The sequence below is a fragment of the Clupea harengus genome, chromosome 9 (assembly GCF_900700415.2).
Source record: "Clupea harengus chromosome 9, Ch_v2.0.2, whole genome shotgun sequence".
NCBI lineage: Eukaryota > Metazoa > Chordata > Actinopteri > Clupeiformes > Clupeidae > Clupea > Clupea harengus.
Genome location: NC_045160.1, coordinates 9181899 through 9209852, shown reverse-complemented (window position 1 = coordinate 9209852; position 27954 = coordinate 9181899). Strand labels below are relative to the sequence as shown.

Below are 27954 nucleotides of genomic sequence, written 5' to 3'. Positions count from 1 at the left end.
TTTCTGTATCTTCTTGCTTTTATTTTATCTTCAGTTTTATTATTGTATTCTACTGGGTCTGAGTCTGTGAAGGTCATTTGCTTTCTTTATACAGTTTAATAAAGTGTATGCTATGTGGCAAGAGACATAATGTAGTCCGTCCTTTTTCTGCTTTAGCATATCAGTGGCAACTTTAACGTTATTTTAACGAGACAAGACAAGAGTTCGGTACAAAAGACATTACATTTTAATTTTCTACTGCCGTTGTTTTGCTCACACCTTATTTTCGCCGATATTGCGAAAACCCATTCATTTTTCCAAAGGGATTTTTACTTTGGAACCAGAAAGTGTTTAAAATGCTAACCCTAAAAACTACAATGTTCCGGTCGTCTTCATTTCCCAAGATTCTTAGCGACCGGAAGTGTTGATGAGGCTAGAAAAATGCTATGCGCTATTGATAATAGTTTCACGGTGCTTGTTTTAAGCAGGACCCTCTTGCAAACAATCGGCGCAGGGCGCTAATCCAAACAAACATTTGATGGTAATGTGTTCAAAACTCAAAGAAGAAGAAGAAGAGTCTAGCAACCAACACCACAACCAACAAGGAACAGTTAAGCTTCTCGGAACATAGTTGAAACATCTTGTGTTGGATCCGGTTTTGTAGTTGAAGAGAAATGAAGTAAGTTCAATAAGCTCTGACAAGGGCTGGTTTCGAACGCCAATTTTAACATGTGGTGATACAGCTCTCTAGTTTGTTGCCATATTCATCTGGTCACTTATTTTCTGCACTGGGCCAAAGTGCTGGATTTGTATTCGACTGGGGCTTTCTGTACAACACACATCTATCAAAGGTGCACACGCACCAAAAGCGTGCTTAGGACTTTTCTATGCAAAGATAAGGTCATTTAATTTAACAGGTGATAAGGTAATTTAACAGTAGTACGTAGGGCGATATTGAAATTTGTTTTGCAGTACTGTCCGTGTAATCGGATTCATGGACTGTATACGCTTATTGAAATACAGACACCTAGACAGAGTGATTAGTTTGATAATGAAAAAGAAACCTTCTGTTGAAGCAATACCTAAATTATATGAGACTCGACCATGACACTTACAAACCTAAGCGCAACGGCCTGGACGATTCCTTTATTCTTTATTGAAGCAGTGAACTGTAGAAATTGCAGAATGGAGAAGTGTGTGGTCTCGGTACAAATACATTGTCTATACAGTGTTATGAGTGTTACTTGTATTCCACTACAGATTACAGACCATATCCTAAAATCTAATTTGTAACCTATTCCATTAGACTACTCAAGGTGCGTATTCTAAATACCTAAGATTACATCAGCATTATTTGTATGTATTTTTAGCTGTTGATGAAAATATATTGCAGACCTTGAGGTTGTAAGAGCCACCACCAACGTTACCCCCCCCCCCCCCCCCCCCCATGCAATAAGGATAGATAGGTAGATAGATACATAATAATAATTTGTCGGTTATAACAGGCCTATGAAATATTATTATTATTATGATTGTGACTACTAACAACAGCAATTGTCAATTTTGTCTGCACATAATTAAATACCAAAACGATGGCCAAATAACCTATAAATTGATTTAAAAAACAAAACATTACCAGCATATAAGAAGGTGGAGATGAATGCCCACAGAACACTGTGTCAAGAAATCTGGACCAATGACTGGCCTATTGGCCTAAAAAATGATTAACTGATTTTATAGTTCCAACACAAAATTGAAAGGTTTTAATTAAGCTATCATAACCTTAGGCAAAGAGAGAGGATGCAGCTGTACAGGAACAGCTTTTGCACAATGTAGGCTGACTTCTAACAAACGTAACAAATCAGACTTTATTTCAAAACATGGTTTGGCTAGAAATAATGCGGTTAATGACATCATTCTAATATGACGGGTGCACCTGCTTTCTCGCGATTGACAAACAAGGAAGACATTATGATATGAGCTGTGCTCGGAACATCCACTGACTCTACAAAAAAATGTATTGAGTTCACTGTGTAGGAAATCAGACATTAAAACAACAGTACAACAAAACTAAATTTCAAAACCTTCCATGTTGATGACTTGGAAACATAGTATCACTAACATGGCAACGGAACTGCTTATCTTTGGTAAAATGCCTTTAAATGGTAAAAAAGATGAAACAAATGCACTTCATATTTTCCATGTTTTCTGGGGGAAGATAAGCTTTGCAGTCACAGCTTCTACTGGAAATCAGGGGAAGCCAGACTTTTTCAGCAATACAAGCGACATTTCATGTCGTTATATATTAATTTTGATGTGCACAGTATACTTTTACAGTGACATTTGTTGCTTTTACAATTTTTTGAAAAGTGATATAAAGGAGATATTATGAGTGCATTAAACATCTTGGGTGATTTGGTTTGCCTGGAACAGGTGATTGCTGTAGGCTAAATTGTTATAAGCTTCTTGTAATGATGTCATTTTATTTACATTAGTCTACTTTGCTGTAGGAATGGCTATTATCCGTTAAATCTGTTGTAATTGAGAGAGATTGGGTAATGGAGCCCTATTGGCTAGCCTACTGATACTGCTGAAAGACTGGGCCTTTTCTTAGGCTATTAATTAGCCCTCAACATAAAATCATACACTTCCTTTCTTAATATAACAATATGTATAATAATGAAACAGAGACAATAACATAGCCCCACTGTGTATTGAAAAGGCTAATCAATAATCACATCTCAGCAGATGCACACTCAGTCAGCTTTCTACACACAATCTGATGTTAGATTAGCAGCCAAATGTACATTTATAAACGTGACAAAATTACCTCTAAACCCTTAAATGATGAGATTCCAAATAGTTAAAATATGAATAAAGTTAATCAGGATGTAATATGCTTTATTAGGACTTAAGTCTTAGTACACACAGTAATGTCCAATGTTACTACAATGTTTGTATGCACAAAAATATGTGTACATCAAATGCGTTATCAACTGGGATTGTTAACATCTTGTAACAATTGCTAACAACAACAATTGGTATTGCATTTGTTTTCCGACTTGTTGTTGTACTGGAATGCGGTGAACTTGGGTGTGATGTCATTCTGAGTTCTGACTTCTGAGGTAAATGGAATGCAGCATAATGCCAGGTGTGAACTGATGTACGTAGAGCTGTCCACTTGTGACCAGATCACCCAAGATGCATGTCGATACCACAGGGAATGGATTGGATTGTCACTTTACATATTGCATTGCCAGTTGCTAAATGCTTTACCATATAATCTACTGTATATGTTATTTATACCCTGCATGCTTAATCATACACGTTAGAAGAGGCTTACATATGCCGTTCATACTGTGGCTGGCTTTGCGTGTATGCGGCATATATACACTCAAGCATACGTACAAGATTGACTGTGGATGAAAATAAGCTGCTTAGTTGGTATACAGTATGGTTGCCAGTCAGTGATGGCATTTGTTCATGTTACAGATAAAGAGGATGGCACAAAGAAATATACATAAGATGAATCATAAGTAGAGTAGAAATTGTGCAGAACAGTTAGGGGGGAGTGGAGAGCTGTAAGCAGAGGGTTTGTGCAAGTGGATCAGGTGGAAAAACTACAGCAGTATCCCACAGTGGAGATGGTCTTGAGTAAGAGGAGTCAGCCACATTGAGTGGTCAGAGGTAGGTTGCCTTATGCGTATATGGAATTGTAGGTTGTGGTAGTAAGGATTAGGGTTGCAAAATTCCGGGAATATTCAAAGTTGGAAACTTTCCATGGGAATTAACAGGAAATGTTGGGGTTATTTATACTAACTGTATTTACCTTGTCATGGGGCAGACAATGGGCCTCTTTTTCAAACATTTTCTTAAGTGTCTTCTTAAATATCTTCTTATGAACTTGGAAAGACTAACCTAAGATTAGATCTCCCCCGGATTCATGAACGCCTGGAAATGTTTTCAAAGTGTTCTTAGCTGTGCACTGAATTTGCATATATAAACGCCCGCCATCTTCTTATGAGGGCATTTAACTATAGCGATGTGTGCAGAATCCACAGGCAAAGCGAAAGCAACTTGAGACTGATTAAAATCATGTCAAAGCCGAAAGCGAACACCGGTCTGTTATGCCGTGTAGTGCATTTTAAAATACTACTCTCACACGGCCAGCGTGGGTTTTGCTCAAACTTTACTGGAGCGACTTTAACATGTTACCATGACGTCTACAGCCCGTATGCCTAGTGCATTCTGGGTAATGCAGTTCACTTAATCTGCACATAACACACGGCCCAGTAAAAGCATACCTAACTTCACCGGTGCAGAGGTGGAGGTACTGTTACAGAATATAGATGTCCATTCTATTTCACTATGGCTATATCCACGCGATTGAGTTTAGTGCTTATTTATTTATCCATCCACTGCCATTTGCAGCGTTTGTGTAGTGCTTTTATTTATTTTAGGACATCACGATGCCTTGTAGAATCATGACTAGAAATGTGAACGTAATTGATTATGATACAAATATTCTCGTATTTATTTTTATTCTAATTATTTAAATCTGAGGATCAGAATCAGAATCAGAATCATCTTTATTGGCCAAGTACATTTCCACATACAAGGAATTTTTTCTGGGTTTAATTGCTCTCAATGTACTTAAACTGAAAAATATGCATGCAACAGTTTAGGATAAAATACATAAATATAATATATAATATAATAATAAAATATAATCATTTGTCAACTGTTCATAAGAGTGACGGCAAGGATGTCTGTAGAATGGATGTGAACACATGATCCAATGATTTCTCACAAATGCAGCCCTATAGAACATGGGCACACTCCAATCTGGCCTATTTAGCGTTATAGGCTAACTTTGGCAATTTCTTTTTTCAACATTTCCAAAATTCCCGAGCTTAACTTCCCATGGAAAGTTTCCGGAAATTTACCGGAAAGTTTCCGCCCCTTTGCAGCCCTAGTAAGGATCAATGTTATCACAGCCATCAGCATTTTCAGGAAAAGGCCCTACTATATGGGAGAGAACAGAAACAAGTCTGTTAACAGAATATTAGGCGTGCACTAAAAAAAGATTTCGAAAGTGCTGGATTCACACCGTGTCGGTAAGCTCCAGTATATTCAGATGAGGTCAGAATGCTCACGTCTAGCTTATTTACACTTGGCAAGCCCTTGTGACGCAAGGGAAGATTTCCACCTCTAGAAAATATCCTTGTCTCCTTAGGAAAACAATGGCTCTGCTAGTTCTGTGGGATTTGGTTGGAGTAGGATGTTGCTGAAACTTGTCCTCATGCCTAGCTCGGGGCTCTTGATGAAGACAACAGCATGCAGATTAAAATGATTATAAATGAATCTAAACTAGATCTTAAAAGCTTGAACCTGGTGTGTCCAGGTTCGTGAATTCTATATGTACAGTTATAATATTTTTAATTGTCACTACATTTTACTTTGCAGTACTTTGCTGTCATTCTAAGTCATTTTTGGATTGTGGAAAATAAAGATACATGAGCTTATTACTTTTTATTGTTTTCTCTCTCCAAGGTTAAATATTGAAGGGCTGTTGGTGTACTTTCCATACGACTACATTTACCCTGAACAGTACTCTTATATGCTGGAACTCAAGAGAACACTTGATGCCAAGGTAGGAAATAACCTTTAACCTCCCATCATGGGAAGCCATTTGTCATATGTCCACTTACTTGCACAAACTTTCTTTAGGGACATGGAGTTCTGGAGATGCCATCAGGGACAGGAAAAACCATCTCCCTTCTGTCGCTGATTGTTGCATATCAGCGAGTGAGTAACCATGCCTAGCATTTATTGATATGAAATAATAAAAATGTGTTGTCTTTAGTACTCTGTGTTTTTGTTATTTGTAGGCCCATCCTCTGGAGGTAACCAAGCTCGTTTATTGCTCACGGACAGTCCCTGAGATTGAGAAGGTGAGGCATTTGCGTTCATATTTATTTTAAAATGTTGATACCTATAACATACTGCCAGGACTTCCAGATGCAATTGATGGATGGTCAGGCTTTTAATGATGTGTTTGTGTCCCCTTTTTGTTAGGTTGTGGAGGAATTGAGGAAACTTATTGAATTTTATGCTAAAGAGACAGGCAAGCCAAACAACTTCTTAGCACTGGCTCTCTCTTCCCGCAAAAACCTGTGTGTTCATCCAGAGGTGTGTATTCACAACTGGTCTGTTTGTTTTGGGAAGAAAATACAGCACGATTGCAATATATGTTTGTGTACTGGTTCAGGTCAGTTCACTGCGCTTTGGGAAGGAGGTGGATGGGAAGTGTCACAGTCTGACTGCATCGTATATGCGAGCCCAGCGCCAGAGTGACCCCAGCCTGCCGTCCTGCTGCTTTTATGAGGTGAAGTGCCCGAAGTAACCATAGCGCCAATGTTGTTCACCATAACCAACAGAAGCGTAGATTGTTGAATTACCTGTCTTTTCTTCCACAACCTAGGAAGTTTTATGTCCGACATCAGACCTAGGGATAGCCAATCATACTCAAATCTCAAACAGAAACCCTGTTTCAGTCCTCCTCTCTGAATGTTTCAGGAGTTTGATGCTGTCGGCAGACAGGTGCCAGTCTCAGCTGGTGTGTACAACCTTGATGACCTGAAGGATTATGGACGCAGAAAGGGATGGTGTCCCTACTACCTGGCAAGATACTCAGTAAGTGTCATACTACTCAAATTAACTCCTTTTAGACAGTATCACATATTTCCAAGTTGTTTTTGACATTTTTATACACAATTAGAAAGAGTAAATCGTAAATAGCAGCACACTTGTGAAAAAACAAATGTGTGAAAGGGTTTTAAAAGTTCAGTGCAGTGGCAGACAGTGGCTGACTCACTTACAGGTGAGTCAGTGCCTGTCTATGAGGGTTCTGCTAGTATTAATTTTATGCAATATATTTGGAGACCCAGTCTTATATGTGATCAGTCAGGAAACAGGTTTAAATCTTGTACAAATGGCAGCCACCATTGTGAGACAGAGACTGAAGTTCACTCACTCAGAGCTTCACCTAAGACTCTTCTAACTTGAGCCATTGGAACATTTCTGTTATATGTACTCTGAGTATAGGGGTGTCACCCTATTCATGAGGCTCAGGTCCATCAAGGCACTTTGATTTGACCAAGAGGAAGGGAGTGAGACCACTTATCACACCTCACTCAGGTCAAACCATCATAAGCACCTAGCCTAAGTCCAAATAAAGCACATAAATTACAACTAGCTTGAAACTGAAAAATGTTTTGTTCATCTTCAAACAAAACGTCCCAAAAAGCCATTATGAATTTTTTAAATTTTAATCTTTGTAACATTTTGTGAATGGGCTCCTGAGTATCCCAAGGTATGCATAAGGCACAACCTGAGAGCAATAACCTGGCGATCTGATACAAAGCCATAGCATTACATCAGGATCATCCGTTTTACAAGCAAGTTATCTGTACAGTGACTGTGAAATACTTTCAGCAACATGCACACACATCCCTTGAACAATAACGTTACTAGCAGCTATTTTGCTCCACACTGCTACGCTATTGTAGTGTAGATTGACACCAGCCTAGCTAACTAGCTAGATACTTCGCCAGAGATGGAATAAAGAACACGAATAAATAATCTTTGTAGGTTATTAGCTAGCTTGACATATTATATACAGATCTTACCCAGCGATGAAAGAACATGACTAGTCTACAAGGTTGTGCTGGTGGCATTTAATGAAGAGGTGGTGGGGTTTCTAATTTTTAGATTGAGACCTGTGTGCTTTTGCTTCGATTATTGTTGTGTCCCCTTTCGTTGTTGATCTTAATGTTTTGGATATATCCTTACACTGCATATTGCAGTCCATTTTGCCTTGATCTGGAGCAGTGGCGATTTGAGCCTGACATTTCTGGTGGGGCAATTTTGTATGACTTCATGTCACCGTCAAAAAACTAGAGGTAGCTGATTATTATAAGCAGTAGACCAGTAAGATATGTTATGGGCTGCATTTTGAGTGCCAGCAGGGAGCAGAAATCCTATTTCAAATACATTTCACATGCTTCAGCGCTCAGAGCAACACAAAGATGTTGCCTATAATACAGCATTAAAGTAAAATTATTGCAACAAAATAAAAATATTAGACAGACACATAGCTCAAATAACTTGACTAATTTATTAAGCTTGTGGCACACGTGTGGCATACAATATGAAGCAAAAGGCACAACTTAAACAAATAACAGCAACAAAACATGCTGCTAAATGAACAAAACTTTGTAAAAAGACGATGTCCTTGCAGATTGCATTGACATCCATCAGCTCCAAAAAAAAAAAAAAGGTTTGACTCACCAATGCAGATCACTTAAATAGGAAGTTGGCGCGGTGGTTCTTTGCTTGAGCAAACCTCTCGATGACTTTGCTGTTAAAATCCACCAGTCCATGAACAAACGGGTTTTCAATGGAAAGCATGGAGAGGGCGTTCAGTCTGCTGTCCCATCGTGTTTCTTGTGAATGGCTTAATCCTTTTGTGTGGCCCCAAACGTTTCATTTCTAATTTATCTTCCAACGACAATGTACTAAATTGCACCCTCAACAACTAGTCTACATTATTCATTGTAGGCTGAATTAAAACACTTCCCAAATACTCGAAAACTAGCGATAGCTAACTAGCAGTAACGTTACTGGCATTGATCTGTCTGATTTTGATCTGACTGTATGTTTTTTTCTCTCGTAGTCACGGGGTACAGGTCTCGCGGTTTTCGCATTATTCCAGTCGTCTAGTTGCCAGGCAGATTTCGTGGGGCACATCTGAAAGTGCCCCACCGCTCAATGTTAACTTTGGCCTGTGTGGTTCACGCTCATTGGTGTTTCCATGGTAACGGTCAATAACGCATTAACGTGCGCTAGGACCACTGATTCGCCAAACCTGCTTGCAGTCTGTGTTCTACCACAGTCCCCGACGTTGGTCTCGTCACTCTCATGATTATTTTTTTTTCGAAAGATGATTTGATTTTGTAACGAGTAAAAGTATCCGTTTTCTTTGCAAAATGTAGCAAAGTAAACAGAAATAGAAGTAGTAAAGTACAGATATCCAAAAAAACGACTTAAGTACAGTAACGAAGTATTTCTACTTCGAAGTATTTCTACTTCGTTACTATACAACACTGGGTATATCATTATTAACTCATTATTAACTCTGAACCTTAAATTCTGATTCTCTCAGTTCCAGACAAGACATAGATCTCTCTCCACAGTGGCAGATTACAGAAACAGATGGCTTCATCTATCTCTAGCACTGCTGCCATTGTTGGAACTGCATTATGTCATCATCCCCTTTAATCATCCCCACTGGTTGCTGATTGGTTGGATTGCCATTGTAGGTGAAACCGTGGTTATTACATTAAGTTAATTAAATCAGTCTCATAAAATTTAACAATCATTAAATTTAGTATTTAATATTTTATAATTAAATTACTAAACAATGGAAAGCTCTAGTTGTGTCACTATGCTACAATCTACGTATGGTATCACAATACTAAAGTACTACAATATCACTACACCGTCTATAACACTTTATGAAACAACTAGAAAAGTGAAGGCATTTGAAGTACTTGATTGGCGGAAAATGGCTTTCAGTGTAATATTGGAACAATAACAGGCAAGACAATTGTTTAAGTATAATATAAACAATTTATTAAAAGTAACAAACGGTGATTAACAGTCATATAAAATCAGGTATAATCACAGTACACTGGAGTAACAAAATCGAGCAAGGCACAAAGTGGAGTTGTGAAATGAGGTACTCTGTTTCAGCAAGGCAGAGGAGGGTGCGTTAGCTTCCTCGTCTCTGTGTGTGTGTGTGTGTGTGTGTGTGTGTGTGTGTGAGCGGGTGCGTGCGTGTGTGAGCGGGTGCGTGTGTGGGTATGCGCAGTTGTGAGTAAACGCGGCCGCGCGCTCAATGGAGAGATGGGGGGAAGTGAGAGGAAGGCTATGCGCAAGCGCACAGGGGAGGGATGCTCTGTGCGCGAAGTCAATAGTGTCTCCGGCTCCAACTAGAGTTAGGATGGTCACCGGATGCGGCTGCGGGTCCGAGACAGGAAACTTTAGTTTGCTTAGGCGCAACTTTAGTTGGGGGGAGGTGCACGAGTATGGAATGCCTAGAACAAAAGATTTTGCCTTAAGGACAAATCCTAGCTGGGCCTTAATTCAAATACTAAGATCTTTGAAAACACTGAGATTGCAATGTGTGCGTGTATATGTTCGTGTGGTGATGCAAAAGGGAGTTAGAGAGAGAGAGAGAAAGAGATAGAGAGATAGTGCATGCACAACCCTATCTAATTAACTAGCAAAAGAACTAAGCAAGATTATCAACGGTCAAAGACCGGGTAGATTGTGAAATTACAGTTTGCATTTAGATCTTAAACGAAATCAAATAACAAAACTTATCACACCGATTAAAACATACATGTAAAACTAAATTCTGCCCAGATATCAGCCTTACTTCGATCGCTCTTGCGTGGCGACCAAGATGTTTTCTGCGGGTTTCCTTGGAGCAGCGTGGAACGCAGGCGTAGGGAAATTGCCGGGTCTTCCTTCTTTAAAGCAGTTCGTCAACTGGACTCTGGTCCAGCCTGGTGGAGGTCGTGGTGAGTCTCGAAGGGGATGAAGAATTCTTTTCGTCGACTTGAATAATGGTGAGGAGGGATCCGGTCGCCTTCTCCTATTCAATTAAACTGCGGGCTGCAGTGTAGTATATCGATATAAACTCAGGTTTTAAGTAGCGATTTCAAATAGATTAGAACTTTGATCAGAAGTCCTATAAGCTATGAGTCGTCGTGTCGTCCTTTGTCCTGATGAGGGGTCATCTGCAGGGAGGGTATCTCTATGTGATGAATGGACTTCACTGCAGCGAAAACCAAACGAGAGAGAGCGAGTTTCAGGTTTACCGCAGTCTTAAAGGGCAAAACGCGTCACCCGGTTTTATGACCTTGTTGCGGCCAATACAGAGTCAATGAAAGGTAGATAAGGAATGAAAGGTGATAAGGGACCTCTGGGTAATGTAGTCTATGGTTAGACCACCTACACCATCCATTGTGTTCTGCTATTAGTATGATCACACACTCTGCTTCTTCTGGCAGATCCTTCATGCAAATATAATAGTGTACAGCTACCACTACCTCCTGGACCCAAAGATTGCAGACCTGGTCTCCAAAGAGCTTTCTAAAAAATCTGTGGTTGTCTTCGATGAAGCTCACAACATTGGTAATTAAAACCCTGGCTTTAAAATCTATTAAAAGCATTTTTTAAATGTTAAATTGAAGAATACGTTTTTGTTAGCTGTTTATAAAGTATGTGTTATTCTCTTTGTCAGATAGTGTGTGCATTGATTCTATGAGTGTCAACATCACACGCAAGACCTTGGATCGCTGTCAACTCAACGTGGACACTTTGCAAAACACGATTCAGAGGTAGATTGTTCTCGTGATGGTGTGGTCATTTGAGATGACACTAAGTTGAATGATGAGTTGGGACTGTGATATGAATGATGAGTTGGGACTGTGATATGAATGATGAGTTGGGACTGTGATAGGTTTTCATGAAAAGCTGAACATATTTTCCTGTCGTGTACTGCTTTTCTGTAAGAGGCTTTTTCACGTCGGACTTAAAACAAAAAAAATTTCTTGGTCTTTGGTATTTTTAGGATCAAAGAAACAGACGCAGCCAAACTCAAAGAGGAGTATAGACAGCTGCTGGAAGGGCTGAAGGAGGCAAGCGTGGCAAGAGAAACAGACGTCTTCTTGTCTAACCCAGTGCTACCAGATGAAATCCTTCAAGGTTTGTTCAGCTTTATAAGGTGGTGGAATCAGGGAGCACTAACTTTAGCCTGTAGGAACGCAGGAAAGCCATATGCATGTTGTAAAATTTTGTTTGTCAAACACTGCATTTTAAGCTAATCTCTAGCTAGTTGGTGTGGTGTTAGTTTAATTACTGGTGTAATATACTGATATGTGTCCCTCGGTGAGGAGGGCCCTCTGAAGCTATGTGTGAGTGGAGGAAGGTCCTAAAGTACCGGCACCTCGTGTCCACTTGAGCTCTGTGGATGGTGAATGTTAAAACTAAATTCTGGCAGATTGAATTTGTAACGGTGAAAAAATAGTGGGCCAAATATTACCTGCTTAATAATTAAGAAATCTTCCAACTGAATATTTTAGAACTATTTTTGGAAGGTGAATTATTTAGCATTGAATTTTCCATGTTTGAATTATGTTTTCAGTTAAAATATCCGGCAACAATGAATTGCATTTCTATACTATCCCATTTGTGTAAGATTACATGGCAGAACATTTCAGGCAAAGCATTATCCTGTCAGTTTTAATCAATTCAGTATATTCAATCTGTTCAATTAAATCTGTTAAATTCAATCAATTCAATCTGTTTTATTCAGTTCATGTCATTCAACCTTTTCACATTTTAAGGACTTGAGGCATTTTTTGTCCCTACATCTACACTCAATGATGTCGCCAATATCAAAAGGTTCATTTTGTTGTTGTACAATTTAAACCTTGTTACTTTTTTTTTACCTTTTCATTTTGAACAGAGGCTGTTCCTGGCAGCATCCGCACTGCAGAGCACTTCATAGGCTTCTTGAAGCGTTTCCTTGAGTACTTGAAGTCCAGGTTACGTACCCACCATGTGGTACAGGAAAGTGCTCCTCAGTTTCTCAAGGACATCTTTGAGAAGGTGTGCATTGATCGGAAACCCATGAGGTCAGTTGCTTTCTGTGTTTATTTCTGGTAGACAGTGTTAACATTTTATGTAAAAGTTATTATTTCCGCTCTAGATTTGTCAGTATAAACATGTCAAGTCAAGTGTTTATTGTCGCATGCACCAAATTGCTTCAGCGCAGCGAAATTCTTAAGACTTGGCCGGCAACATCTACGCAGTAGACAGCATACATTACAACAAAGTAACATATACCAAATGTGAAATTGGTATAGAAAGCAATTTGTGGTGAAGTTAGAATCTGACACATCTGTTGAATCTACTGTAATTGTCAGGCAGCAAAACAAACCAACATCATGTTCTATATCCCTCAGTTAGTGAAACTCCCTCCTTTAATGTTCAAGGTTCTGTGCTGAGCGGTTACACTCTTTACTACGAACACTGGAGATCGCAGACGTTGCTGACTTCTCTGCTATTACACTCATCTCACATTTTGCCACTCTGGTCAGCACCTACAGCAAAGGTAAGTGTAGTTCTCTAGCGAGCGTCACTGACTGGGACTGAAGAAACTGAGACCGTTCCAAAGGAAATAGATTATGTGTCTACTGAACATACACTAACATTCAAAAGTTTAGAATCGCTTCATTACTTCTTATCCATAAAATAAGTGGCAATGAACTGAAAACAGTCAAGACATTGTCAGTGGTAGACATAATAGTTTACACTTAAATATAAAAAATAACAATTTTGTGAAATCTCCCATGTACAACAGTCATAACCTCACAGTCCTTTGAATTCAGTTCAGTTTTATTTAATTATTTAACTCCATTAACAATCGACATAGTCTCAAGGCACTTTCAGATCATAAGGTCTGAAACAACAGACGTACTGGTGGCCTTTGGAAAGCGCCTCTGGGCCTATTTTCCACGCACAGTGTGAGCAGTCGTGGCTTAACAATCGGGCCGTAGAGTGTGGGTACAAATATCGTGGGCTTGGCTTTAAATCACGGTAGATTTATTCGTATAGCATGGAGTTGGAATTGGACATTTCTAAAAGGGTACAGTGTATGCCCAGTTTTATGGGGGAGCATGTCCCCGGACCACCCCAAGTTTTTCAGCTTCACAATTGTACGCTTCATATTCTGCCACTGATCCAGCACCAACATTATATCAGGGTTCCCGCGGGTCCTTAAAAAGTCTTAAATTGTCTTAAATTTCACGTAAAGTTGCTGTAGGTATTAATTTTTTTGCCGGTGCGCTTAATGACGATGAGAAAGCACAGTGGCGCATCGTAAAACATCTCACAGTTGTTTAATTTAGTATTGTGTGAATTGAGTCTCCGCAATTTAATAGCTGTTTACGGTAGGTCGGCTACAGACGCTGACGTCAGGCTGCGTGTCGCCATTACGCGGTTGTCGATGTGAGGTTCAAAATGCAAAGAAGATGGGGAAGTGCAACGCAGATTTCGGTGCTTCATTTCGGTGCCTGAGCCAATTGAACACGGTCGCTAGGCAGATTCCATGGGGCACATGTAAAACTGCCCCAGCTCCCAATGTAAACGTTTTCCTGTGTCGCTCACGCTCATTGGTGTTTTCATAGCAACAGTCTTATGACAGTGAAGAGCTGGCAGCATTTCACAGAGCAAGCACAAACAGAACTAGCCAATCAACCTTTTAACAGAGAAAATACCGAAAGGTAAACGGTCAAAAGTGTCACTGTATTTCGCACAAAAAGATTAAAACATCGCGACGTGCAGCAAATGCAACAAAACAATTGCGTGAAAAGAGGGGAGAGAAGGCAAGAGTCAACGGCAGATCAGCAACCGAAGACTGAAAAATAAACGGAGATGACAGCTAAAGGTAGTCTCTTAAAGGGGCAGTACACATTTTCTCGTACTCAGTGTGTTCAAGTAACAAGATTAACTATAAACAAGATAGAAAAGATAGGTATAAACAAATCATAAAATGGTGAAATTTCATGAAATAAATGCAAACAAAATAATACATTTTTGACTCCAATAATACTATTTTTGCAAAAGAAGTTTGAAGCTGTTTTTTGTATTTATTTAAGTATACCATAAACTGTTGTTTACAGTTAATATAATGTTCATAGTTTGAAGTTAAAAAGTTTGAAGCTGTAGTTGGAAGCCAAGTGTTTTTTATGTATTTATATTTATAATATACTTTAAACAGTTAATATATTGTTCAATTTGAAGAAAAAAAATTGCCTTGGCAATGAAAAAAGCCTTTCTTTAATGTCGTCAATCGTCGCTTTGTGCTTTAAAAAAAGTATCGGTTCAGGCACCGTTTATGCACCGGTATCGTTTTAAAAGTATCGGCTTAGCACCGGTATCGGAAAAAACCCAAACGATACCCATCCCTACTAACGACGATACATGTTCAGACGCCACCTCTCAGTCGGCTGTAACAAGTTTCATTTCACCGCCAGACACCCAAAAGGCAGAGGTACTGTGGGTTCTCCCTACTGTGACGAGGCACAATTCATTTAAATCTAACGATGACATACGTGGCGTCTTTGCTGCCATGTTCCCCGATTCGCAGCTTGCAAAGTCATTCACCTGTGGTGAAAAAAAAACGGCATATGTCGCCAAATATGGCATCGCTTCATTCATCAAGAAGGAGCTATCGTGCAGCGTTAGTGAGAAACCATATGTTGTCATGTTTGACGAAAGTATGAATAAAACGACAAAGAGCAAACAAATGGACCTTCATTTGCGATTCTGGACTACTGATGATGAATTTGGGATGTTACAAAACAATGGACCTCTCTATTCATTGGTTTCTGTCATGAAGTCATGTGATAACATTAATGTTTTCAAACAGTTATTATTTTCATTATTCGATATGATGCCTTCATCAATATACAGGGTTCTTGCACCATTTCAAAAGTAAAATGTAATGCTTTTTAAGAGTGTTGTTTTGTGACATTTTTGGGTCTCAAATTATATTTGTTGAGGTCTTAAAAAGGTCTTAAAAAGCATTACATTTTACTTTTGAAATGGTGCAAGAACCCTGTATATTGATGTTGGTTAATAAATCTGAATAGTTTCAGGATCATGACCAAGTTCTGTACATTTATATTCCTAATCACAACGGAAAAGAAGAATGGGTCATATTTTGTGACCTCCTGGAATATTCCAGTGGATCTGAATGGATCTGATCGGCATAATAGGAGGTTCACAATCAGATATGGGTTCCCAGAAGTGTTTCATCATGATGCATCTTTCCCCTTCCATTAAACTTCTGTGCATTGTTGACAAATCAAAGTTGACAGTTGTGCGCATCCCATGTTCTCTTTTTTTATTTTTTTAAAACCCTGAAGACAAAATCAAAAACAAAAATGGCTTGTTGTTTGATTTATACATTTTGGATCTAGGATTGAATTATGAATTTTGAGTATTGATTTATTTATTTTTTACTTTGGTTTTTAAATGAATTTATATGAAAAGATAAAAAAAATAGTTATACAGAGATTCCTTTCCAGGTATAATGGTCATTGACAACATTAACAATGCATACCTGTCAATAGTGAGATTTGAAAATTAAGGAGGTTGTCTGGCCATCTTACCGACTACATTTAGGCAAGAGTGCACACAGTGGACCCTGAAATCCCAACTAGGCCACCACTAGGCCTTAAAATAACAAGGATTGGATTCTCTAGTTCTTACATGAAGTGACTACAAATAGGTGGTCAGTTGCCTGGTTGAAAGTAAGCCTCCTCCCATTCTGTAAGGCTCCTGCTTGGAGCCGGCCGGGTAGAGGGGTAGGGGGGTAGGGGGAGATAGAAAAGGGGGAAGGGTGGGGGGGAAATCAGAAACATGGCAGATGAATTTATACACTTATCAGGATAAGCTTGCTAGCATACATGTGGCAAATGTACACAATACATCCAAACATAAAGATGTTATACATGATGCATACAAAATGAATAGAGGACAAAAGGAGGAGAGAGCATGGCATTGCCTAGACTATGTATATCAATGGAATGGAATATTAATTGAACCAAATGAGATTTACATTGAAAAACAAGGAACATATTTAGTTGAAAGTTTTGACCAGTAGTATATGTTGCCTTCTCAGGCTTCACCATCATCATCGAGCCCTTTGAAGACAAGACCCCCACCATTGCCAATCCAGTGCTGCACTTCAGGTACGTTAGGCGCTCTCTAATCTGTCATTTGTTGATAAGAGGTCACCGTGTTTTGGTATGAACTCCACTGATTGGCTCTCTATGATACTGGAGCATCAACTCCAGATAAATTAAACAAGTTAACACAAAATCCCATGTGTGTCTTATGGTTATGAAATTAAGTTGTGCAGTGAAGGCTGTCATTGGAGAGAAATGTTCTCTATTTTCTTTTTGTCACAAAGACAAGCAGAAAACAGGTCATGCTCTTTAAAGTCAAGAGCTCAGGAGTTAAAGGGGTCACTATCAAAACTAGTCAACATTTATGAGATAACAAATCTAAATGGCTACTCATAAACAGAATTCTCAATTGGATCGGATCGAATCAAAGTTCGAAAGGGGTCTGCCTCCTTGGTTTATGCTGCTACCCTTTCTCCACACCCAGGGTCGGCATGACTTTCTTAGGGAAGAACAAGTCTAAGTCCTGCAGTGGACAAGTATATCACATGATTACAACCCTATTGAGCACCTGTGGGGATTTTTGAAGAGGAAAGTTGAGCTGTTCTCCCCCTCAAAGTTCAAGAGGTCATCCTTCAAGAGTGGAACAGGATAGACATGTTGCAAACTTGTGCACTCTATCATTACATCAACCTCATGTAATATAAATGTTTATGTCCCCATTAACTCATGACCTCTTGACCTTAGAGAATATAACCTGTTTACCACCCTTCAATTTTGGGACTATAAGGGAATATTTTTGCTTTGCTTGTATTGCTTTTCTTCGCTACTTGCATTTATGATATCTCATTTTGTTGGTTTGACAACAAAATATTGCCAGAATATACAAAACTGCAGCAAACACTTTACGTTTAAAGGGCTGGATTGAAATTAGTTGTGAAAGTTCGTCTTTATGAAATGGTTTTCTGTCTACATGTTCTATTCTGCACTGATGAGATTAGCAGGTGGGTGGGCTCACTACCTTCACTGCTTCAGTCCACTATTCTGAAGCTCTCTGTTGTCCGCAGTTGTATGGATGCTTCCATTGCCATTAAGCCAGTGTTCGAACGATTCCAGACAGTCATCATCACCTCAGGGGTAAAACTTTCTTTCAGTTCCTTGTCAAGTGTCAAAATGCTTCAGGTCATATTGCGCTCAACACTGTTCTTGATGACACTCTTAATATCATGTTTTCAAGACACTCTCTCCTTTGGATATCTATCCCCGTATTCTGGATTTCCGTCCAGTCACCATGGCATCGTTTACAATGACACTGGCACGAACCTGTCTTTGTCCCCTGGTAAGTAACTCAGGATATCTTCTAAAACCAAAGTTTCATATCACCTGAAGTATAACAGAATAAACACACAATCTGACTCCTGGGTTAAACAATTATAACCATGTTCCAAGATAAAACAAAAACTGAAAAAAATAAACGTTCCTGTACTGTGAGGTGCTTCCAACAAAACACAAATCCACATATATCTGCAAGCGGCAGACAACACAGTCCGCGACGCCACGATACCTGGCCAATTTCATGAGTTTCAGATATTCAGCACCTGTTTCCATATGATGGCGCTGTAACATAGGCACACTGTTGACATACTGATGGCATTATGCTCAATGTAGAAATTATTCTGTGCATTTTTAAGTTATTTAATGCATCGTGTCTATCTATCACACCTCTGTTGTGTCGCGTAATACATTAATTACATAATTTGACATGACTTTAGATTCTCAACCATGCTTCCATAATGCAGGCTTAATCCTGTATGCATGTGATAAAGGATAGGTTTGCATCTCTGGTTACTTCAGACGTGTGTGGTAAAGGACATTAGAGGTATCGGTTTATTGTGTATGGAAGACGGTGTTCTAAGGAGAACACAGCTGTGGGACTGAAACCGATACATTTAGCAACTGATCAATACTTGGACCAATCAGATTGGTTCATTTCAGCCTCTTCAGATACCTCTACAATTGATGGGATAATATTATATGTGTATTTGATGAGCCTTATAAAATGTTTATGTAATTTGTATCAAAATAGTGTGTTGCTCAGTATTTTCACATCCTCTATTCTAATAATTATATCAGTATATTTGGAGGATGAGGGAGGAGGGAGGAGGAACCAGCACAGATCCGCAGAGGTGCATTATGGGAGAATACGGCCCAATGTGTCCTACCCTTTTTCTTAGACATTTTTTTACCAGTATACAATTTTTACAACTCTAAGCTCAACAAAATGAACTAAGGCAAGCATACAGTGGTAAAACCTTGGCAAGCATTAAAGTGGCATTATGTAGGAATTGCTAATCGCTAACGAAATGCTAGCGGCTAAACCTAGCGAAACCTCTTGGAATTTGGCCCATTTTTTTTTAAGCTGTTATTTTAAGGTAAAACTGCTAATCCTAACCCTAACCCTGAAGTACAATTCCTACATAATGCCACTTTAATTCCTTTTCCTTGATATAGATGCAATTTCAGCCTGAGATCAAATGTCATTAAAGTGCAATGAATTTGTGTTAGAATTAACATTTATATTTGAATGTAGAAAGGGGGAATGTTATTGAAAAGACTATTGAATTGCATTTTCAGTTATTTCAGCCATTTCAATTTTCATGTTTAAAAACTTAATCCATTTGAATTTGCAAACAAAGTAAAATTGTATGCTTTAAGTACTATTGTGAGGCTAATATGTTCAAGTTTTCTGGTGAAATCCAACGGCTATGTGATACTCCTTAGATTGTTGGAAGGGGCAATGACCAGGTGGCCTTGAGTTCCAAATATGAGACACGAGAAGATTTTGGTGAGTTTCAAAACATTCTGAAAGCATCTGATTTACTATTTGACTATTTGAGAGTGTACTAACTTTGTGTGATAACCTCTCACAGCTGTCATTCGCAACTATGGCAACCTGCTACTTGAGATGTCTGCCATTGTTCCAGACGGCATAGTGGCATTCTTCACCAGTTATCTGTACATGGAGAATATTGTGGCGTCGTGGTATGAACAGGTATGTCTCTACAGATTACTGTGTTACTGTAAGTCACTTTGGATAAACGGGTTTAATAAGTGAAGAAATGTTAATGGATCACAATTACAGGAAACTGTCATACAGTTACGTTACTTCAGTACCCATGGAGAACTTCAAACCTGTAGTGACATGACTGATATCTCTGCTGACTTCTGCGCTTCCCCCTTTGTATTGGTGGATAGGGGATCCTGGAGAATGTCCAGAGAAACAAGCTCATTTTCATCGAGACGCCCGATGCAGCTGAGACCAGCATGGCCCTGGAGAAGTATCAGGAGGTAGGAGTGCACTTCGTCTCTACGCCACAATCCCACTGAGCAGTTCATGCATTCGTTCAGCTTAGTGCTGAAACCCAATCTGATTCCAGTGATTTACTAACGCCACCTCCCCTTATGCTCACATCGGACCTGCTGTTGCAGGCGTGTGAGAACGGCCGAGGAGCCATCCTGCTGTCTGTGGCCCGGGGGAAAGTTTCTGAAGGAATTGATTTTGGTGGGTATTCTCTGACTTTCTTTTTTGAAATGTTTCCTAGTATAGCACATACACACCCTAAATCTGTTTCCTATATCACACACACACCCTAAATCTGTTTCCTATAGCACACACACACACACACACACACACACACACACACACACACACACACCCTAAATCTGATTCATATAGCCCACACACACATACACACCCTAAATCTGATTCATATATCACACACACACACACACACACACACCCTAAATCTGATTCATATATCACACACACACACACACACACACCCTAAATCTGATTCATATATCACACACACACACACACACCCTAAAGCTGATTCTCAGTAAGATCTGCCTCTCCTCTCCACAGTGCATCACTATGGACGGGCCGTGATCATGTTTGGGGTCCCATATGTTTACACACAGAGCCGCATTCTCAAGGTAAGACCCTACACCCAGTCTTTGAGCTCTAGTCTGACTTTCATTTCCTTCTTTCGATCATCTTGCTCTTGTTTATTTATGAACCATGATATGAGCTGCAGTCAGTACATTTACTGAATCTTAATGTGTATCGAAGGCTCGCCTGGAGTATCTTCGAGACCAATTTCAGATCAGGGAAAACGACTTCCTGACTTTTGACGCCATGCGGCATGCTGCGCAGTGCGTTGGCAGGGTCATCCGTGGGAAGACGGACTATGGCCTCATGATCTTTGCTGATAAAGTGAGTGTATGGTGTGTGTGTGTGTGTGTGTGTGTGTGTGTGTGTGTGTGTGTGTGTGTGTGTGTGTGTGTGTGTGTGTGTGTGTGTGTGTGTGTGTGTGTTGCAGTGTCATTAGCATGAGAGTTAGATGGTCAGTCTTCATGCCTTACCCCCTCCCTGCTCCCCTCTTGCCAGCGCTATGCCCGGGCTGATAAACGAGGGAAGCTGCCACGCTGGATCCAGGAGCAGATCACTGACAGCAGTCTGAACCTCTCTATCGATGAGACCATACAGCTGTCCAAGCACTTCCTGCGACAGATGGCCCAGCCCTTCAAACGGGTTAGGACCTGCCCACAACACATCCTCTCGCCCACATGCCTGCACAGCACAACCACACTGAACATGCTGTTCAGTTGAGTAGATGAGACCAAAGTACACTGGATGTGGTGGTAAAAAGTGAATGAATGTGATTTTGTTTTGTGTTTTTTTTTTTTTTTTTTTTAGGAAGACCAGCTGGGCTTGTCCCTCCTGACTCTGGAACAACTCCAGACAGAGGAGATGCTCAAGCGGATCACCCAGCTGGCCCACCAGGCCTGAGGAGCAGACACCCTCACACCATCCATTCCAGTCCTTTCAGCCACGAATAAATCTACTTTTGTACAATTTCTCATGATGTACTTATCATTTATACAGAACGGAAACCTTTATAGTTTCTTACACTATACAACCTTTAACCTTTAATGCCCAGCTGTATCTGTATATGTATTTTTAAGGTCACACACCACATATTTCTGCGCCGTAGAGAACCTGGTTTTGTTGTCAAAATAAAAATGTCCTCTTTCTGAAACATGAACATTGACAACACAGGATTCTGATAATTGGGTATTGACCCTTGTTTTGAGGATGTACAGTACCTTGCGAAAGTATTCAACCCCCCTGAAAGTCGTCACTGTTTTCTAGAATCTAGATTACGGATAGTTTCTCTAGTATGTCTCTTTCTATACACATATTTTCTCAAGCAGTATTTTTGTAGTAAACATTTAGGTTACAGTATACATCCAAAGTCTTAATAATTTATCTACGTACATTCAAAAATAAATCAATAAACTGAAGTATGTTTTTTTGCATAATATTTATGTTATTGACGTGGGTCACATTGATCGGTTTTTGATTGGATTGTTGCTGCTGCATTTAATTGTGGGGCAGTACTATTTCTTTTTCTTTCATAAAGGATGGTCCAGTGTATCCTATGCTAAAGGAGATAAGAAATTGAAGCATTGAAGCACCTTTCCTTCAGCATTTAGAGAATTCAACCAGCTCTCATCATGGCTGCCACTTAGATACTTCCGGGTCATTTCACTCAGTTAGGAACCTTACTAAGCAAGACTATCCAAACAGGGCCCAGCTCTACTTTAACACCTATTCTGGAATGTAAAGCCTGTAGACTATTTCAAGGATGTACAGAAACAGAAGTTGAACTGGCAACCTGCCTTACTTTTGTTTATAGTAATACAAATACAGAACCTACATTTCAGTTTGAATCCTTACATCCAGTAAGAAGGAAGGCGTTTATTCCTCATTTCACACACAGTATCACAGATCATCAGATTCAGTGTTCACCAAAGTGGTTGAATTACATCTACATTCTGAGAGAAAACTAGTTATATTCTCTCCAGTTAGCAGAACAACACAGTGAGCAAATAGGCTTTTGTTTTGTCTGCGAAATTGTAGCCATTATTTAAGTCAGCATCTTCAGTTCAGTATTGGTGAGGTGAGCTGGCTCGTCGAGCAGCGACGACCCAAGGTCAAGGGACGGGGGCTTAGGCCTTGTGACGCTATCAAGCCACTGAGACTCTGCAGGCAGAAACACAGGAGACCGTAAGCCACTGATGGACATTACTGAAAGAATATGAAGCATGGGGGTTTGATGGGGGTCTCACCTGGGCAGCCTCTGAGGTCTCTCTTCTCTCCACGTTGAGCACATTCAGGGAGTTCGCCCTCTTCATCCTGGGGTCAAAAGTAGTAGATTTCTAAAGTAAGCAGTACAGTGAATGCCTGAATTGTGCTAAAACTATTCAAAGAATGCGTTACCCAGCAGTCCGAGGGGTCATGTCCTGGGCCCCAGTCCCCTTCAGCTTCCTCACCAACTTCTCACTGCTGCGTCGGATCGACTCCCGGAGCTTTGTGAAGGAGCCACTCCGCTTCAGGCTGCTAAGGCTGTCCTACAAGACCACATACATACAAAGCACACTAGCTGGTTATCTCTACTCTTAGTGAATGCAAAGATATATATTGACATGCACTATTGCACTTCAAAAGGTTTGGAATCACTCAGGAAATGGTGCAATCAGCACCAGCAGTCGGTCAGCAGTGGACTAGCTTAGCTGCACTTTAGAACTGTACCGTTGTACTTCTACCCCTAGTTGGGTTTCATTTGATTTGCTGTTACACCATTACAACCATAACTCAAGAATCGGAATGCAACTTAAAGGCAGAGTTCAGGATTCTGGCAAAAGGTTGATATTTTAGCTCAATGGCTAATCACATTTCACCCCTCCCTTGCATGCTCCTGAAGCAACGTGTGGATTGGCTGAAGCTGCTTATGGCTTCGTTGAAGCCCATTTACAGAGCCAGGACTGAACACTGCAGTTTTTTTATTTTTTTTATTGTGCACACAGACCTAGAGGAATTTCTAATACAAAGCAACCTTGAGGCAGTCCGCCCCGCATCTTGTACAACAGGGGGTAATAGTGTCAAACCATTCTTCTGTAGGTTGAAGCATTCACGTCCATGTAGCTTGCATAGAGTAAGAAAAAGCACAGTCCTCTGATGCTGTGATTACAATCCCACTTATCTCTAGTTATTCCAGCTGCTTCTGCTCCCAGCGCGTTTGAGATATCAACACCACTCCAACTCTGACATGTCCATCCATGTAGTGCTCTTGTAAAAATGGTTGCAATGCCCCCTGTCATTCTTGTACTTTTTCATCCCTAATTTCTCCCATTGAAATGCATCTCATTCTCCAAAGCCACTCCTTTGTTCTCTTGGCTGTGTGCTTCGGGTCGTTGTCATGCTGGAAGGTAAACCTTCGCCCCAGCCTGAGGCCCAGAGCGCTCTGATGCAGGTTTTCTTCATCTTTCCCTCTATCGGGACTAGTCGCCCCGTTCTCGCTGCTGAAAAACATCCCAATCACGATGCTGCCACCGCCATGCTTCACTGTAGGGATGTATTAGCCAGGTATTCAGGCCAAAAAGTTCAATTTTGGCATCATCATTTTGGGCTTCCGTCTGGCCCCTCTACCATAAAGGCCTGATTGGTGGAGTGTTGCCTGGATGGTTGATCTTCTGAAAGGTTCTAGGAAGATTCTTGGTGGTCCAAACATCTTCCATTTACGAATGATGGTGGTCACTGTGCTCTTTGGGACCTTTAAAGCTGCAGAGATTTTTCCATACCCTTCTCCAGATCTTGACACAATCCTGTTTCTGAGGTCTGCAGATAATTCCTTTGACCCCATGGCTTGGAGTTTGCTCTGACATGCACTGTCAACTGTGGGACCAGGGGCGGTTTTAGCAAATTGGAGGCCCTGGGCAAAGAACAATTTTGAGAAGCAAGGCAGGCAGGGCTATTTGGTGCTGTAGTAGCTGTTTGCCTGCTGCTGCTAGCATTAGCTAAACTTGGCTCAGCAAAACCTGTTTTCACTTTGTCATTATGGGCTATTTTGTCTAGAAATTTGAAACAAAAAATGAACTCAATCTATTGTGGAATATGTCTGTAACGTAATAAAACATGGAAAAGGTGAATGGGGTGTGAAGACTTTCCGGCTTGATGCAAGCTGCAAGTATTTTGATAACCATATTTCAGTGTTATTTCTGTAAAAATATTATTTCAAATAATGTTCTAAAGCACTAAGGTCCAACGTTGCGGGCTCATTGTCGCATGGATCATAGTGTGACCTCATTTCCATACCTGTTTGGAACTCACACGGCGCCCACAGTGGGCACACATTCAATAGAGCCATTGCAAATGGAGCTGTGTGTACATCTAGGGCCTTAAGCACTTTCTTGGCACTGGTTGCCAGAAACCCCTTTTGTTTCATGTATTCCCATTTTGTTGTTTCTAAGTTGACATTTACTGACTGGGATAACAGAAAAATGGTTTTGCACAGTACTGCACGGTACTTGACTTAACACTATGACAGATTAATCAGTCATTTAATACATAAAAGTAAATATTTTGTATTACTTGGTGAATGGTATTATATTTAGGGTACCTGATTTGAGCTTCCTTCCTCTGAGTAGACCCAGACTGACCGCCCATCTCCTAACAGTGGTGTGTCGCAGCATGCCAACATAAAAATACATTTACAAAACAAATACATCTAGTTGAAACCATTGAAAAACAAATACATCTAGTTTAAACCATTGAAAAACAAATACATCTAGTTGAAACCATTGAAAAACAAATACATCTAGTTGAAAGAGTAGCTCTGGTTCACACTGAGACCCAAGCACTGTTTAAATCCATGTTTCATTTCAAACTACACAAAATTCTGATCAAAGCTGGGGCCATACTTCATATGTTGCTTGACAAATACAAGTCAAATCAGTTACTTCTGACAATCAACCTTTGGCTCATTTGGTTCTTTAAAGATCAGTGTGACCATGCTTAGTGGAATTGGGGTTTCTGAGATCATTGTTGGTGTATCAATATTGAAAACTGGTTGAGGGAAATTGAGAGAGAGAGAGCACTTTTGTTTCTCCTTTGGCTAGTAGCAAGGTATATGAAAGGTATTGTTTAACCTTCAAGTATGCATCACTGACTAGTCTTGACAGAAGATAAACATAATTGATAGTTGTGATACATTACAACATATATTAGACAAAGTATTCTAGAACTTAAGTCATGTATTGCCCCTGCATTTCACCATATTGGCATTTACTTTGGTATAGGTGCTTCACTTGTCATTCTTAGTGTAATAGTAGGATACATATCAATTCTATCTCAGGTTAAGCCTATGTCTAACCCTAAATGCCCTATGTATTGTGCCATCTATCATGCTCATGACATAGTGGCATGGCTGACCAGGACAAGGCTTCACTGACTGAAATCTTCCTGAAAGAGTAATCCACGTATTAAAATGGGGCACTGGTCAAGCATAGCCTGGTCATCTAAAGAAATGAAATGGCAGTTGTCAAGTGGTTAAACTTGCCTACCTTCCACTGATCCAAATTCTTTTTCATGGGCACGGGTTAGGATCTCTTTGTAGAGTGCTTCAGCTTGCCTATACTTCCCTTGCTTTAGATAACACGAAGCCTGCCAGATAACACACACAAAAACTTTTAGATACTGATCCATGCTCTTGATGAAAGAAAACGGCAATCAAATTTCCACAACAAAACAGTATGGGTTTCACAGACAGTAGAGCATGGAACTCATGTGGGCTGGGCCTCTGAAAGGCACTTTGGCAACATCTCACTACATACTACACTACATACGTATTGTGCTTTACTTGAATAGGTTGAATAGTGTTACGTTTTATCATTATTGTTCCGCATGTCCGGATTGACTTCCAACACTCAAGTGTCCGTCCAAATGCTGTCATCCCAGTCAGCTTTTTCAGGTGTGTCTATTTATTTGCCCCGTACCTCAGGGGGAGCGCTGTGTATCTATTTATTTGCCCCGTACATCAGGGGGAGTGCTTGTACTCCATACCACTGCACTTTGTTCCTATCTTTTTTTACTTTATTGTATTTTTGTGTTGTGATATGTTGTCCCTCATGGCACCAACAGAAGCTTTCAAAATTAAAAATTTCGAATTCAAAAAGTGTCATGATCCTGCCCAGGATCTCCTAGTCCATGTGTTCTCGTTGTTTTTGCCCATCTTGAGTTTCACTTCCTTGTGTTTAGACATGTGTATCTAAACCCTAGTGTTTCCTGAGTTCTTGGTCTGTCAATCTGTAATGCTGCGCTTAATTAGGCAGACATGAAAACAATGAAGAAGCTTTACTTACAAAAACTGTGAAAACCCAGGAACAGGGCAGCAAACCAGTGTGGCCATGAACAAAACACAGGTGGGCAGGGGACAACGAGAGACACCGGGCAGTAATGAAAGGGGCCAGAACAAAGGCACATGGGACAACGAAAGCACATGGAAGACAGGAAGTAAACAAAGAAGCACATGACCAACCAAGGAAGTAAACACAAGTAACAAAAGAGAACAAATGAACCAGGAGATCCTGGGCAGGATTGTGACAACAGCAATGACACTCAGTGTGTTTACATGATGGTATAATTCGAATCTTTGCTTAGTCGGACTATGCTTTCTTTCGAGGGTAGGTGCTATTATCCCAATGTACATGGCAGTGAATAAATCGAATCATTGGCCGAAAGCATGTCATATCCGATACGATAGGTGGCGCTGTTTTTATTACAACTAGTGGTGATACAGCCCTTTCCGCTTGACCTCTTCACCACTACCAATAACAACAACAGTTGATTGAGCATGAATCGCGTCTGTTCATCGGTCCAGAAATGCGTGTTGCCTCTTGGGTTGTTTGTTTGTTTGTTTGTTTGTTTCTGCCAGGCCGATGTGTTTATAAGTTACATTATTCAAAGGTGAAAGATAAAAGGCGAGAGAAACGCATGCACATTCACACACACACACGCGCGCAAATAATGGGTTACAGCCAAAACGCATTGCCCTTCTGCCAGTTGCATCAAATTGTTTAAGTACTTCTTCGCTGTCGATTTCCAAATCTGTGTGAATATTCATAAGAGCAAGTCCAGTCAGTCTTTTGTCAGTCATCGTACTTCGTAAGATATGTCTTAAGACGCCCCATTGTACTGAATGACCGCTCAGCAGACGCTGTGGAAACGGGCAAATGTGCCGAA

At 40.2% G+C, this 27954-nt stretch overlaps 2 protein-coding genes across 4 annotated transcripts in view; one reads left to right on the top strand and one right to left on the bottom strand.

Moving 5' to 3' along the window:
* The first annotated feature begins 378 nt into the window (after positions 1-378).
* Positions 379-22175, top strand: ercc2 (excision repair cross-complementation group 2). Its single transcript, XM_012827071.2, has 23 exons — positions 379-658; positions 5533-5632; positions 5710-5787; positions 5871-5933; positions 6058-6171; positions 6251-6367; positions 6559-6675; positions 11121-11244; positions 11354-11450; positions 11684-11817; positions 12581-12749; positions 13110-13228; positions 16805-16874; positions 17876-17945; positions 18046-18147; positions 19590-19653; positions 19739-19860; positions 20064-20156; positions 20298-20370; positions 20734-20804; positions 20941-21084; positions 21259-21402; positions 21568-22175. Exons 1-23 carry the CDS (start codon positions 654-656, stop codon positions 21658-21660), a joined length of 2283 nt encoding a protein of 760 aa, XP_012682525.1. The 5' UTR covers positions 379-653; the 3' UTR covers positions 21661-22175.
* Positions 22176-22592: 417 nt separating this feature from the next.
* Positions 22593-27954, bottom strand: part of klc3 (kinesin light chain 3) — a 29948-nt gene continuing 24586 nt past the window's right edge. For all 3 annotated transcript variants that reach the window (XM_031573279.2, XM_031573280.2, XM_031573278.1), the window contains 5 exons: positions 26277-26376; positions 25334-25383; positions 23155-23285; positions 23004-23070; positions 22593-22917 (listed from right to left, as the gene is read on the bottom strand). In XM_031573279.2, the coding sequence (XP_031429139.1) occupies positions 22816-22917; positions 23004-23070; positions 23155-23285; positions 25334-25383; positions 26277-26376 (450 nt within the window). In that variant the 3' untranslated portion in view covers positions 22593-22815. The remainder of the gene's footprint in view (positions 22918-23003; positions 23071-23154; positions 23286-25333; positions 25384-26276; positions 26377-27954) is intronic.

What these genes read in the sequence shown, in the direction of transcription:
- ercc2 (XM_012827071.2), top strand. An exon ending in CGTCCTGCTGCTTTTATGAG is followed by an intron (nt 6,368 to 6,558) that starts GTGAAGTGCCCG and finishes TGAATGTTTCAG; the next exon opens with GAGTTTGATGCTGTCGGCAG. An exon ending in CGATGAAGCTCACAACATTG is followed by an intron (nt 11,245 to 11,353) that starts GTAATTAAAACC and finishes TCTCTTTGTCAG; the next exon opens with ATAGTGTGTGCATTGATTCT.